The sequence below is a fragment of the Anabas testudineus genome, chromosome 13, assembly GCF_900324465.2.
Source record: "Anabas testudineus chromosome 13, fAnaTes1.2, whole genome shotgun sequence".
NCBI lineage: Eukaryota > Metazoa > Chordata > Actinopteri > Anabantiformes > Anabantidae > Anabas > Anabas testudineus.
This window is the reverse complement of record NC_046622.1, coordinates 8001405-8014140: the sequence shown is the minus strand read 5'-3', so window position 1 is coordinate 8014140 and position 12736 is coordinate 8001405. Positions and strand designations below refer to the sequence as shown.

Here is a 12736-nt window from a genome sequence, read left to right as displayed (position 1 = left end):
CACGTCAGATATCGTTACGCTTTAACATTTAACTCAGTATTTATCCCTGAACACAGCTAGTTCCAGTCAATACGATGGTCTGACCTGATTCTGCTTCTGCTTTTTTATCAAATTGAAACACTTGAAGTGCCAAGAAGAGATCTATGAGGAAAATCAATGCATTTCAGCATTGACATGTACAAAGTTCATCCAAAAGAATATATTATCATAATAAATGCTAATAGACTACTTGTATTCAGACAAGCCGAGCTACAGAATAAGAAGATTTAATGTTGTGAGAAATCACAAGACATGCTCATTCGTTACCTCTACAGCTTAGCGAACATTTCCTCCTCCTACATAACCTCTTCACACAGGTTCCTGCTAGCTGATCAGAGCTCTTTTAGAAAAGGAAATCAGACTTTAGAAAAACATAACTATCTCAGAGGCCTTTCTATCCCGACAAAAGGAAATTCTGCAGGAAAGACGGAAAATTGAGAATGGTAAGGATATGTTAAAAGGTCAGTTCAAAACTACACAGAAAATATCAGCTAATGGATTTTTGTAGTATCGCTTACCTTCAAAAATCAAGTCTGATCTATCAGCAGCAGCATCTGTCTACATGTTAGGGCTTAAATTAATAATCAGTTCATGGATCAACAGAATTATTTAGAAACAATTTCATATTTATACCCTGGTTTTTACCAGGGGATGTGATACTCTTCACAATTTTAATTATAATTAGAACCATGGTAAATTACCACACTTAATAAAAAACGCTGCTCTGCTGAAGTGTCAAATACTGTCCAGCATCAACCAAAGTTAGCTACAGTCTCCCAGACACACGAACTACAGACTTGTTCGACACTTTCCATAGATTCAGTGGTGAAAATCGATAGTAGACTCAGCACTTGTTATTCTGTTAGCTTGTAAATATTACACCCCCATGATTCCTGCTGCATGTGTGGAAACTCACCTGAATAACAGTTTGGTTTAAATAGCTACACGACTTCTGTCTCTTGGAAATCAACTGGATGTACATTAGGATAATATAGGGAAGCTAAATGCTCATCTCTGGAGGCCAATTTTTGAAAGACCAACCAAAAGAGAGGTCTCCGTTTGTTGCCTGACATCGTAGAGAAAAAAAGTTCTCAATGAGTACACAAGAAACTAAGAAGCGGAGGAGGAAACATAAAAAAGACAACAGGAGGGAGAGAGGAGGAGATTGATGAGCAAATGGTGGATCAGCTCCAGAACAAACCATGTTAACAATCCAGTCACACACCCGCACAGCAACTGGGACCGAGTGGGCAAACCTTCAACCAAAGTGTGCAAGTATGTGTGTTTAATGTGTGTTTGTTGCACAACTTCTGCATGTGTATACTCACATGGCTTTGGGTGCAACAAGTGAGCCTGTGCCCTGCCGTGTTTTGTGTATTTGTGGGAGGACTAATTGTATGTTGTGGTGACAGCATAGAGGCGTTCAAAGGCACGCAAATACTCTCCCAGGGGGAAAGGAATGTTGCGGATACTGTTTGCAGAAACACAAAACAGCAGCAGCGAAGGAGCAAGTTCACAAACGCTTCAGGAGAGGGTGGGAAAAACGAGGGGAAATTACACTGGACGTCAGGAAAAAGAGCAAAGATGCTGTGCCCGCTTCCAGAAAGAGTGCATGTAGGTGCTGGAGTGAGTCGCAAACCACAAGAAGATATAAGTCGAAAACCACAGCAGAGCAACGCCCCATTGTAACGTAAGCTTTCTTTTCGTACATGCCAGAAAAATAAAGAAATCAAGTGGAAATTCTGTCTTTAAATCCATTTTATTAGCTCTTATATCTTAAGATTCATTTGAAATGCCGTCCAACACACACACGTTGGCAATCACGTCTTGGCATTGCCGCCATCTATGAACATTAATCAAGGAGAATTCAGATAAACACTGATAATGAACGCCATGCTTTTACACAAGATAGTGCTTGTTCAGTGAATAAAGAAAGCGTGTGTTCTCATTCGCTGATGTGAGTAGAGAGGGGTCTTTTAATAGCTGAGACGTTAAAGTGAGTAGGCCAACTCTTGAACTTAATCTCTCTTTTTTTCTCCCTGCTGCCACAACACATTACACAATCCATCCATTCAACAAGTACACATACAGTTTAGCCTTGTACATTCATCCACACACACACACACACACATACCACAACACTACTGCTCCCCTGAAAGCACATGGGTCTTATTCTTGAAATTACTGCATACATGTCAAATCATCAGCAGACGCGAGTCATAAACATCTGTGATATTTAACACTGCTTGTGTCAAATGTAATGCCCTCATCAGGCGAGGAATGAAGTGCTGACATGCACAGGATCAACAGATAAGTTGCACTGACGCTACTTAAACACAGTAAGTCCAAAATAATTTGCTTAACAAGGTTGAGTGTGTGAACAGTAATCAGTGGATGGAGTGTTACTAAATGGTTGATTAAAAAAAAAGTTTATCTTTCATGTTGTCATGTTTGTTGTTCTCAAATATTTGCATATCATTTTGACCTACTGTAAATCTAAAGCTAACAGAAGCTGCAAACCACATACTCTGTAGTTTATACTGTAGGACTGTTTATATACACACTAATGATATTACCTGCTGCATTGTGATCCATATCTCTTAGCCTATCAATTAATTATTAAACTGTACAAATAATTCTTCATTAACTTTTCCTGTACACAATGATGTCATCCAATTGCTCATTCTGTACGTATAGTCTATTTTAAATGTAAAATAAAATGGAAATGAAATCACTGACATTTTCAAAATACTTAATTTTGTTAAGTAATGGATCAATTGACAAATTGCTTCAGCTCTGAAACGCTTTATATGGGGGGTGATGGCTTCACGATAAGCTTGTCTGAGACCACAACACAAACATTCAGGTCTGTGGAGATGGAACAGTAACAACAGTCCCCTCTATCTGCTACTTGCCACTTCTGCCACCTTGCTCCAGACATCCCTCTCTTCAATGTTCAAGGAGTCTATTATAAATAATAATCATATCATAAGACAATTCACTGACAGCTCAACTCTCTATATCACAGCCCTAGACAAGTAGCAGAATTCATTACAGCAGAACTCAGTCAGGGTAGGAAGAGACTGGTGTGATCAGCCCTGCATGTTAAATGTGTTGTGCATCTAACTTCTGCCTGCATGTGCTCCCTCAAGTGTCTATTAGTAATAAATTATGTGAGCAGCATAAGATGTGTGGGTACTAGCTTGTGTGACAGAGAGATGTAATGTCTGCTGATAACCAGAAGTTGGTGCATCAAAGCCCCAAACATCTTGTCTTCCAATCTGTCAGGCGGGCACTGCTGAGCCTCCGCTGCCAAACACAGCACTGATCAATTCTATCAGCAGCTAAATGCTGCCAAGCGTCCGTTTAATTACAATCCATCAACAGTAAACTAACTGAAATTACAAGGCAGGATGGCGAGGGCGAGCGTTACTGAAATGATGAGTTGATGAACTGAGGGAAAAGCTTGAGATGGATGTTGTACAGTACAGTGATTTTACAAGAAACATACCGGGAGGAGGAAAGGAAAGATGTTTAAAAATCCTATATGGCACCAATAATGAAACAGCATCTGCACCCAGTTGTCCCACATGAGAAGTAATATACCTTTAGGGAGTTTCTGGTGTTTAGCCACAATAATGCACAGCAAAGTCAACTACCTGTTCAAACCAAAGTGCTGAAAAGAAGCTCAAACTACTCTTACAGAGACTCAAGCCCGTCTGTGGACTCTAAAAACTCAATATCCTGCACACAGATCTCTTAATTTAGTTTATGTTTTGTTTGGGTCAGCCTCTGCTGTGCCGACGTTTATATCTGAACAGAGGGCTGCTTGTGACTAGTCAAAGTGGACACTCGACAGTGGAAAATTACAGTATAAATGCACAAACACTGAAGCAGCCAGTCACTATGTGGAAGATCAGTGGTGACAGGAGATAAGGATCGGCCACACCAGAGATGATCCTGTCAGACCACAACATGATAATACAGATGGCCGTTCTAATCTCTGGGTGATGAATCAGGTCAAAAGAGGAAGGAATGAGCATCGCACCACATCCTCTTTTTGCTGTGACAAACATCTGCATGAGCAACACTCAGCTAGGTTATTTAAGTATAGGACGTTAAATCCAATTATCCCAGCACAGTTCAAGCTGTTACAGTGTGTTTGGCCTGAAGGTTACTCCTTTACCACTTTTTGTTTCTTTATTAGTTAAACCAAAAAAAAGACACTGAAATACTGAAATTCTAAATGAAAAGCAATAAAGCACAAGCTTTTTAAATATAACAAAGCAAAGGTGACTGATTGTTTAAGCATCCACTGTTAAGTTTGGATCTTTTAAAACACACAACAAACATAAAAAGAAAAAAAAAATCACATTTATCAAAAAGGTGTTTAAGGTGAAAGCAGCTACAGACGTGGAAATCTCACACACTCCTGATAATGAACTGAACATCCAGTGATGTGTCAACTTTGACTTTGCAGCTTTATCGTGTCACACAGTCACATCAAGGTGACACTGGGCTGTACTGGTCCAGACTGTGTCCACGCTGGCAGTGATGAGATAAATGTGACTGATATATGAAAATAAATACAGATTAAATAGTTGTAAAGATCAAATAGATGCAGGCAGTGAGTCCTGAGTGCAGAGTGGTGCCTGCAGTCTTCTCTCTGGCTTCATAGAGAGTTGTATAAAAGTGAGAATTGAGTTAGCATTTTGCACTTCAGCTTCCCTTGTCTTGAAGTCAGTGGGTTTATGAATGTTTTTTTGGTTTGAGTTCTGAAGTAAGATCTGTACAAAGTTCTACAACTAAACCCTGTCAGATATTCCTTCTTGGTTGTACACATCCTAAAAATATCAGTTGCAAAATGAGTTTACAGAGATTTTCAGGAACACTAAACATCATCAAGAGAAACACGGAGAGTTATCTGCCTACTTGTCTTTACAGCCTCATGATTATATTTTTGCACTTGCAAACTATTACTAATTATGATCACCAACTAGGATCAGGTCGTACCAAGTGGTAAGCCTGATAATTTAAATCAACCTCATTTTTGTAAATGTTATCTTGCTGGATAATAATAAATATGAATAATCTTATTTTGTGTAGTAATGCATTTTACCATTGGCTTTTTGTCAGGGGGAACCAGGGTGATGCTAACTTCTGGATTGGCTTACAAAGATGCCTCATCACTACAACACTCTATTCAGCCAAAAGAGCTTTCACAAAGAGGAAAAGGCGATGTTTGTACTGGCTGGGAGCTGGACGCCAGGCCAAATGAGCCTGCAAATCTCAGAACACTGCTGCTGTGACAGTCCGTAGACTTTATAGTCATATAATCAAACTTTAACTAGTGTATAAATGTTAGGGGGGGGCAGGTCGCCCCAGGAGGGGTAAGCAGGGTTCAGACAATTGGTCATAGTGTAGTAATGAGGAGATGTTTATGGTGCCTTGTTATGGAAAAAGACGCTCATAGTAGCCTTGACCAATTTGTGTGCTATAAACATGAGAAAGTGTTAATAACAAAGCATCATCTAAGTAGTTAGTGTACATGGAAATTCTGCTGCAACCCAGACCTCCTGGATTTCAAGGAAAAATGTAATATAAATGTGGAGAGTCAAAAAGGAAATGCTAGTGTGGGTGGCAACAGTAAACACCTGCTCCCTGGACATGCGCTGAAGTTATTGGCGTAGACAGATTTGTGAAAATACAATTGTGCCGTTTATTTTTCCTCTCCTGCTTTTTTATATACAGTAAGGCATGTTTACCCTGCAAGAATGTTCTGCTTGCAGTTTACACAAACTATTTTAAAGCATACAAATATATTATATATACAATGACTTCTCTTAAGGTGTAAAAGCAGCGCAGATGTAAAGTAAAAATATAAAATTGGTGTGTTAAATATTGACTTGTTAATAATACATTTTTAAAAAATGTGTTTCTGATTTATACTTTGTACAAGAAGTCTAGAACAAAAGAAGTTCCTACTGTTAAAAACAAGAAGGGTCTATTTTAAGTTATTCGGATGGCCGTGTCTTTTGAGTCATTCAGTCGTTCACAGAACATCAGTGATGTCTGTTTTCTGGTAAAACATTGTACAACCAATAAATGACAAAATCTTAAATTGTTTTTCTCTACTGTCTGTTTTTTTGTATCACTGCACCATCACAACACAGCTCTGCCACGGTCACACAGTCAGACTGCATTTGCAAACCTCCTGGGTCTGTGATCATTGTACAGCTACACAAGTATTGCATTTAGCTAGTTTCAGTTTATTTGAAGGTTTTAGCTGTGGCCTGAAAGTGAACCTTTTGGAATTTAAATCGCTTTCTGCATTAATCTCTCATAAAATATTATCTGATCTGGTACTAATAAATATAATGTGCCTAAAATAATAAAAAAAAAAATCAGATCTTTCATGTCTTTATTGAGAAAAACCATAAAATCCTAATACTGCTAGTGGAAAAAGTATGTGAACCCTTTGAATAATGAGCTCCGGTGTTACATACCTGGAAGAAAATTAGTTTGGAGGTGTGGACTAGAGCTACTTTGACTGACAAAAAACATTTTGGGTCATTTTTGCTCAGCACAAGAAGAATAAGCTTATACACATACATAAATATATACACATTTCCTGGGAGCATTTTATTGGACCTTGAGACCAGCAAGTGAGATTAGCAGATTGTGGTTTTGGTGTTTATGGTTAGCCTCTCTCCTCTGTCCGTCTCTGCTCCCTGTTTCGGCATTTGACCGAGGGCAGGGATCAGCTCCTCCAACACACACACACGCACACACACAGACAGAGAGAGCAGCAGGACAGAGATGGCGCAGATGAGAAAACAACTATCCATGGAATAATACTTTAGCAAGTACAAAGAGTAATTTATGAAAACACATGTAAACAAGTATAAAAGCTTTGTCTGCAGCGTCAGTAAAAATGAGCTATCCAAGTCTGAAAGCTGACTGTTTGGAGTGTCCCCCACCACCAGTGGCACTAGTCCAAGCTTGTGCTTCTCATGTTTTACATACTTTCTCATCACAGTACTAACTCTCTGGGTACCCAGGTACAAATCTAAAAGGTATTTCCATGTTCCTCATAGGCTCATGTACAGTAGGTGGTTAGAGTAAAAAAATGCAGTTCAGTTTTTACCTGACAGATTAATTAACCTACAGACTTAATGCATTTTGAGACTTTCATGTTTCTCTCTGTGTGTTGTATTAGCTTCACTCAGCGTCAGAGTCATCAGCACTATTCAGGATTATTACCGAACCAACATCAACCTGCCTTAGATCTCTCGTCTTTAATCCATATTTCTTAAAAACACAAGAGGGAGAGGAAATACTTAGCACTAATCAAGAAACACGCCTCAACACTTACAATGGGCTCATTTGTTAATGACCCATCGACTTTTGTTCCTCCACTCTCTCTCCATCTCTCAGTGATTAATCAGCAGGACACAACTCAGGTGATCAATGAATCTGAGAACAAACGCTCAGCCACACCCACACCCACCGTCCACCTTTGATTTTACCTGAAAACACAATCAACTTTTCTTCTGTGTTTACCATATTCATAGTTATTACAAACAGTTTCTTTTTAAGAGGCTTAATTCATTTTTGCTTTTGTGCAAATGATTGTGTTTGATTCCTCCACACCACAAGTCACAGCTGAGGAAATCCATCATGTTTGTCCAGAAAGTAAATAGAGGCAGAGAGGTCATTTTGGCAAAGACAAAAACTAAAGAAGCAAAGGTTGATCTTTTGTAACAGGGAGAAAAACATCAGTGGCTTTCTAAACAAATGTGCAAACATCCCTTTCTACACAGATGTAAGGGTCAATGAGTTGTTGACCTGTCTTGTAAAAATGTATAAAAAGACTTTACCCACAAGCTGTGATGAAGTGAAATAGACAAGTGGAGAACACAAGCATAGGGAAACTTCCACTAGATCGCAACCAGACATGACCGCGGCTACATAAAACCTAATTAGCAAATAGCACAGGGTTACAAATTAGTCTGTGTCACAGCAAAACAAATGGCCACAACACAAACACACAGCAGCACAAACACAGGGAAAAATGCAAGTTTCCATTCTTCTCATGCAGAACGTTTCACTTCCCTGTTGTTTTGTTCAAGATCTCTACAGTTTTTTTAACAATATTAACACTTTCCTAACATCCTGCTGGGATAAAGGAATATATATATATATATATATATATATATATATATATATATATATATATATATATATATATATATATATATATATATATATATATATATATATCACTGACTTTAACTCCTTTTTTTATGAAATAGCAAGCACCAACTGATACAAAGTGCCTGTCACGTAAACAGGTTTGACACCACTTCTGGCATGTGGAACGTGTTCAATGTTTATAGTGTCTGAGTGTCAGAGTGGAATATTAAACACAATAAAATCAGCGTTGGTCACCTTATCTCTCATCTTATGACTCTTATCTGATGTGCTGAACATCCTCTACATACAACACATTAAACACAGTGAGGGGACACCGGCGCTGTTGACACATCAGAGGCTCTGGGAGAGCTGATCACAAGCCTCCAGATAGCCCATGTCACCTGAAACAAACACACATTACATTACATGGTCAAGTAATAACAATACCAAACCATCAAAACCACCAAGGACGGGATGAAGAGGAGGAAAAGTGTCTATTTCTGCAAATCTTGGCATTGGTGAGATGTATTTGATTGACCCATCACAGCTAAGAACACTGTTATAAATGCAATATCTACAAAAGCACATTATCAGCAAACATCAGTCCAAAGACCCGCTGTGTTTGCCAGGTATTCAATTTAAACAGTAAAAATTAAATAACCAGAGACTCCAAAATAATACTGAAATAATTGATCACAACCATCAATTCATATTAATTTAATAACTGTAAATCAAAAATTAGATAATTATAAAAAAATTACATTTAAATCATGTGGTCTTCTGCAATAGTAAAACTGAATATCCAATCAGAAAAGTATTATGTGCAGCCCTGCTCCAAAAACACCCCAATTTAACAGCAGCCCCATGCCTCAAAAGTGGATTTTAAAATACTAGCACCAAACTCTGTGGAAAAGTGCTAAACCCTGATGACATAATCACAGTTTTCACAATTAGTAAATGGTATTTTTTCAGTATTATGCCCCATTTAAGGAAAACCAATGCGTACAATTCCTGACAAGCCCCTTTAAGACCCTCACATATAATTTTAATATATTCGGAATCAATATATAGTTAATCATTACAAATCTGGATAATGAGTTGTGGATTAAACAAAGGACTGACAACACTGTTTAACCCAGGTTAGGTACTCTATGTATCTACATTAAACAAGCTTGTTTTGAATGTGAACACTTGACTGAGACAACTACGGTCCAGAGGTGTGCAAAAGACTTTGGGTACGAGTCTTTCTTAACACATTAAGCCAAATCCTGGTACAGATTCAGACTAAGACAAAGCAACAACAAATATCACAGGAGAGTTTGTTGGTGTAGAAAACACAGGAATCTAGTACAGACTGTATTGTAAAATGCAATCACACGCAGAGTTTGCCAACTAAATTGCCTTTTACTGAGAAAGAATAAAGCCACCATTCAACGTGAAATGTCAAATATTAGCCTCTCAATTGTGTCTGGGCTACACCTCACACTATTGTACAACATCTCATAAAACATCACCTTTGATACCAAGACAGTCATTTTATTATTTAATTATATAATGAGACATTATGTAAACATTTTTGGACACATTATGTGCAGCCACTAATCAAATGTTGGAGTTGAGCAAACACAAAATACCAAATTTAATATTTAATTTTGCATAAATACTTAAAAAGAACTGTGTTCCTCATATCCCACACAAACAAACACGTTTAACTTCTAAATAAACAGTTTTGCACAAAAACAAACTGATGCACAGGTCACAATATGTTGAGGCTGGTTTTATTTTGCAAGTGCTCCTTAATCCTGGCCCTGCAACATTTCAGTACAGCCAGCCTCTCAGCCTCTCACAGCCAAGCTACACTGGCCTCTTTGAGCATCCACTGCCCACAACAAACCCACACAACCACCGTGACTACCAGTATCACACAAAGACACCATGTTACTACAACCCACGGTGAGGAGATGGGGAGGGGGCACAGAGAGAACTCATTTATGTTTAAAGAGGTTATTCTCACATAGTTGCTATTTTTATTTGACTCTATTTAGATGCTTTCACAATTCTGATCATGTAACAATCATCCAAGCACAGCAGGGTGAGCTGAGATTAACAGAAAAGGAGGTGTGGATTGATTTTTTTTGTTGTTTTTTTTTTTTTTTGCATAAAGCGGCTTGCGCGGTTCTTTCAGAGAGCCGGACAGCCGAGCACAAGACCCGGCCAGGGTGACAGAACGTCCAGAGCTGAATCAGTCGTCATATGTTGTGTAATCTCTCTCACACACACACACACACACACACACACACACACACAAAGATTATTAGAGAGGAGAAGGGGGGGTGGGGGCTCTTTACAAAGAAAGATTTTTCGAATAGAGGAAACAGAAGTCTTCAGCAGTGTTGCAGTTGTGACTCTTCTTAATTTAAAGCCTCGATGCAACTGAATGGGTCCAGCTGGCCCATAAAACCCGTCTCTTTAAGAAGCAGCTTCTTTAGGTTTGACAGAAGTTTTGTCAGTGAGGGTTGAACTGAAAACACACTTAGCACGGGGGCTAACCCTCTACACATGTGATCTGTTTGAGGGTTGAGAGACCCCTCCTGCATGAACTGAGTCTAATATCAAATTGTGTGCACTTAACTGATTCATCATCCTTATTGTGACCATCTATTCATTCCAACAACAGCATTATAATCATGCCTGCTAAAAAAGGAATGTACAGTTATAATGTACACATTATCTTAGGAGGTCTAACCTTAAATTTAATCACTGTGACACCTGCATGAAAGCAGCAGCGGTGGCAGCATTACTGGACACCTGCACCACAGCAGGATGCCTCTCACAACACATTATTATGCATATACAGTTGATGTACATGGCAGCTTTTCTCAGCACCTAAGAACAATAAATGATCACTTTGTGAATGGTAGTGACTGGTTATTGTACTTTTACATGTAGGCCAACACATTTCCCCTATAAATAAAGACAGATCAGAGTCACATACTGGGCCTAAATGGACAAATCATTAAGCAAAATTGAACTACAATTCAGTCAAAGGAGGGCTAATTAGATTTATGACAAATGTTACAAAACAAAACTGGGAATTCATTAAAAATTAACAGTGACCACGTTGTCCCAAGGCTGTGTATATGAGAAGTCCAAATGTTAATATTTGGTAAATAAGTAATTACTTCATTAAATCACTGCATGCCGAATTCATCAGCATATTTTAAATATTAAAAGTGATGCAAAAGCTATTTTTCTAATATGTTTTTACAATAACATAGAAGACTTTCTTGATGTGTTTGACAGCGGAGCCTCGTCATACCGGTCTGGACTGACTACCTGTGTGTAGACAGGCAAATCCAGATGTTACCACAACCACACACTTTACTCTATGTAATGTTGAACTACTGTGAAGCCGCTAACTAAAGACGTTTACCTGTGGTGTTTGACATCTCAGAAAGGTGTCATTTTATACATATGTCGCCTAAGAAGTACAACAAAAAGTTTAATTAAGAGCTGATAGATGATTAAAACCCTACACAGCGGCTTCCGACACCACACACACCGCGGCCACGTTCAAGTGAGGTTGAACTCGGTTTGAAATTTAAACTATTTAAACTTTGTGCTCAATTGTCGACACACATACACCCTCCAATAGACATGAATCGAGTCCCAGAAACACGCCGATTCATTCGGCACACACACGGGGGCACACATTTGCAAATTAAACTACAGCTTTTGACCACGATTTGGTGCAAACGCGTTGCCTTCACGTAACCAGCGCAAAACACGCACGTTTACCCCGCAAACCAGAAAGCGTCAAACGGCGCCAGTTGCGAGCGGAGTCTGTTTTATTTTCCTCTCCAGCGAGCGAAGTTCAGGAGCAACAAGTGAAACTCACCAGAGTTTGCTCGTACTGCAGCGCCCGCTGGTCGGACCCGTCCCCCGCCATGGCTCGGCTCCGTGCGTCCGTCTTCACCCGGCGACCTGGTGGAGGCTGTGCAGCTTTGGGAAGTGACAGGACGCGGACAAACGACGTCTCTCTGCGCGCGAGCAGCGATTAAAGCATCGGACTGAGTTCGTGGGAGTTCGCAAAAGAAACTCCAACAAGAGAGTCGGTCCCGGTTTCGGTAGGTTCCTTCATTTTATAGCCTCAAGTCCTGAGCAGGATCCACACAGGCGAGGCGGGACTTTGTAGGTTTGAAGTGGCCCTCCCATCAGGACTGGAGCCGTGTGTCGGTCGACTTAAAGGGAATTATTACTCTCATTGTTGTTGTTTGTTGTTACTCACCAACTTTTTCCTTTGACCTGTGCAGCATTTCATTGGATTCCTCCCCCCTCCACCTCTGAGGATGATTAACTCCTTATAGCCACTGGTTCATGGATGAATTGCTGCTAATTGTATTATTAAGTTGGAAGAATGTCCCTGAAATAGTGACTTCATTACAAGCTATTAGTTTGGATGACTTTTTAATGAAGCCTGCTTTCAAGTCTATAAAGATGT

The 12736-nt window shown here is 39.3% G+C and overlaps 1 protein-coding gene across 1 annotated transcript in view; it reads right to left on the bottom strand.

Annotated features, from left to right (window-relative positions):
* clcn2c (chloride channel 2c) overlaps window positions 1–12486 on the bottom strand; it is a 112930-nt gene extending 100444 nt beyond the window's left edge. Inside the window, exon 1 of the mRNA XM_026367023.1 lies at window positions 12134–12486. Within this exon, the coding sequence (XP_026222808.1) occupies window positions 12134–12184 (51 nt within the window). The 5' untranslated portion in view covers window positions 12185–12486. The remainder of the gene's footprint in view (window positions 1–12133) is intronic.
* Window positions 12487–12736: the final 250 nt, after the last annotated feature.